The sequence below is a fragment of the Dendrobium catenatum genome, unplaced genomic scaffold, assembly GCF_001605985.2.
Source record: "Dendrobium catenatum unplaced genomic scaffold, ASM160598v2 fragScaff_scaffold_716, whole genome shotgun sequence".
Lineage (NCBI taxonomy): Eukaryota > Viridiplantae > Streptophyta > Magnoliopsida > Asparagales > Orchidaceae > Dendrobium > Dendrobium catenatum.
This window is the reverse complement of record NW_021319178.1, coordinates 18,367,962-18,370,769: the sequence shown is the minus strand read 5'-3', so window position 1 is coordinate 18,370,769 and position 2,808 is coordinate 18,367,962. Positions and strand designations below refer to the sequence as shown.

Here is a 2,808-nt window from a genome sequence, read left to right as displayed (position 1 = left end):
CGGCGGAAAACAGAGCCAAAGGGGGGGGGGGATCTCTAGGTGGGTCATGCTTTGGCTTAATTCATCTTAGGAGGGAAAATTTGAATGTGGGGGGCTGTTTTAGGAAGTGTTTAATTGTCCTTTGTGTTTAATTAGGAGATTGGGGGGAAATTGTTCCTCATCTTGAATTTGAATGAGATTTGAGATCTAGGTTATTCTTGCGTTGGGCTCTTGGCATTGCCGGAGATTTGGAGAGTTATTCATTCCTCTCGAATCGAAGGAAATTGTATCTTTGCTTGCTTTCTTGCATCTACTAGTGGAATACAAGAAATTTGTTTCATTTCTCTCAGATTTCTTTAAAATCTCTCCTGTTTTCTTCTGGTTTTTGCTGTGTCCTGCTGTGGACAGCAATAATATTGCTGTTTGATCACTGATTTGGACTAGGTTTACTTGTGAACTCAAGTATTTCCTATCAAATAGTTGGGAAGATCATATAGCATTCATACATCTTCATCAATTTAATGTATCCCTCATCTTCCAACAATTTAAATTCATAATTATTAATTTCACATCTGATAAAAATTACATATCTCATACTCTTTTTTTCTTTTTTTTTTTTCTTTTTTTCTATAAATTTTAAGCCCCATATATTCTAAAACTTTTCTTAAATAACTTGTTGGCGATTCTATACTAGCTTTATTGAGATTATTCGTTTATAATGGAAATATGCAATTTGGCTTTGTTTGGTACAGCTTTTTTATTTCTTCTTAAAGTAGCTTTTTAGTATACTAAAAAATTGCTTTAAAAAACAATAAGAAAGTCATTCCAAATGAAACCTTCATTCAGTGATTATTGTTTGTGTACAATGTCCCACTTGTTGCTAACATAACAAATTGAAGCAGAATCTAAATTACTGGTAGTAAATTAGAACCGTCCTGGATTAGTTCATATGCCGAATGATTTTCTCCATAATTGATGAGCTTATGTTATTTCAGGTGCTACGCAGGGAAGCCAGGCTTGTTTGAACTTCTGGCTGAGAAGGTTTTTACTCAACTTGCTGGAATTTAACTGTGGAAACCTTGATGTACTCCAAGCTTTTTTTTTTTTTAGGGTTTAGGGTATTTTCTGCTCATCTGATTAGTAATTGTTATAACAAGAATTGATCATTTAGAAAACTTGAAAAAAGGGGCAAATTCCTAATTGTTTTGAGTTTGTCAACTTAAAAGTAAATTATATGGAACTTTGTATTTTTATGTGTGGTGGGACCCATAAACTTGCAAAATGATTTATTAGTGATTCTTTTCTAGTAAAATGTATCCCATAAACATCCCTAAATTGTCTCCAGTCTATTCGTATATGATCAATTTAGTCTCAGAGTATTATGATGTCTCAATTTGGTTTTTTGACAATACAAAATTGATCTAAAATAGTCTCTCATTTTATAATTGTACTATAAGTTGATCCTAATTTAGGCTTCGTTTGAGACAGTTTTGTTATTGTTTTCTAATACAAACGTTTCTAATTCAATTAATTTTTTACTAAAAAGTTATTTTAGAAAGCAATAATAAAACAATCACAAACGAAGCCTTAGACTTTGTTTGGGACGGCTTTCTTGCCGCTTTTTTAAGTAGTTTTTTAGAAAAAATTAAAAATTTTATACTAAAAAGTTATTTTAAGAATCAGTAAGAAAGCTGTCCCAAACAAAGCCTTAGTTTCTTGACTTTACAAAATTGATCATAATTTAATCACAAAGGGGCCATTTTGGATTGTATAGTCGAGGCACTAAATTGGAATAACATTATAGGCTCCGTTTGGGACGGCTTTTTAACTGCTTCTTAAAGCTGCTTTCTAAAACAAAAATTAAAATTTTTGAATTAAAAAGTTGCTTTAAGAAGCGGTAAGAAAGCCGCCCCAAACGAAGTAATACTCTTGAACTAAAATGATCATTTATGAATAGTCGAATGTCCCCTGAGGTTTTGCTTGCTCTATGCTAAATGTTATATTTTAATCAATACAAAGAGGGAAAGGTTTTGCAATTGATCGGTAGGATCTTGAACTATTTTGTTCTAGCGGATAGGTCATATGTGATAAACAAAAAACTAAGCTGGTTTCTATTTCCTCGAAACATTTGAGTCAATAAATAGTAAATTTATATGGGGTCAATGTGATTCAAGTAATTTGACTGTATTAGTGAGCGTGGTATTTAAGTAATTTGAATTTATTAATACAACAACAATAACATCAAGCTTTTGTCCCACTACGTAGGGTCGGCTATATGAATCTTTTTTCCGTCATTGTCCTGTTAAAGTTCAAATTCTCATTTAATTCTAATAAAGAAAGATCATACCACCCAAAGAAGAAATTTTTACGTGTGGTTAGGACTATTCGGAGGTAAATCATGATGTGTCACGTCACCCGATACACAGTGGTATACAGTAAAATGGTGATGTTGCGCGGTGATTGAACATGCTAATTTCTCCACCCCAAGAGAAGGACAATGGTAGTAGATCTCCAACTTGAAAATTGATGGAAAGGAATCTCTTATATATTTCTTCTTGATGTGAGATGTACAACAACAACAACAACAACATCAAGCCTTTATCCCACTACGTTTAAAAGATTGTGCGTGCTAATTTTAATGGCACAAATTCTTATGATTAATTATGGCTATTGGCTTCATTTGGAATAATTTTTTTTACTATTTTTTAAAGCAAAGTTTTTTGTACAAAATTTTTTTGAACTAAAACATTTTGTACTAAAAAATAGCTTTAGAAAGTAGTAAGAAAGTTGTCTCCAAATGAAACGTATATCTCGAATGAAGAATCTAAA

The 2,808-nt window shown here is 32.0% G+C and overlaps 1 protein-coding gene across 3 annotated transcripts in view; it reads left to right on the top strand.

Moving 5' to 3' along the window:
* LOC110106976 (trafficking protein particle complex subunit 5) overlaps positions 1-1,103 on the top strand; it is a 23,202-nt gene extending 22,099 nt beyond the window's left edge. For all 3 annotated transcript variants that reach the window (XM_020837091.2, XM_028696149.1, XM_028696148.1), the window contains exon 9: positions 975-1,103. In XM_020837091.2, coding sequence (XP_020692750.1) covers positions 975-1,004 — 30 coding nt within the window. In that variant the 3' untranslated portion in view covers positions 1,005-1,103. The remainder of the gene's footprint in view (positions 1-974) is intronic.
* The last annotated feature ends 1,705 nt before the right edge of the window (positions 1,104-2,808 follow it).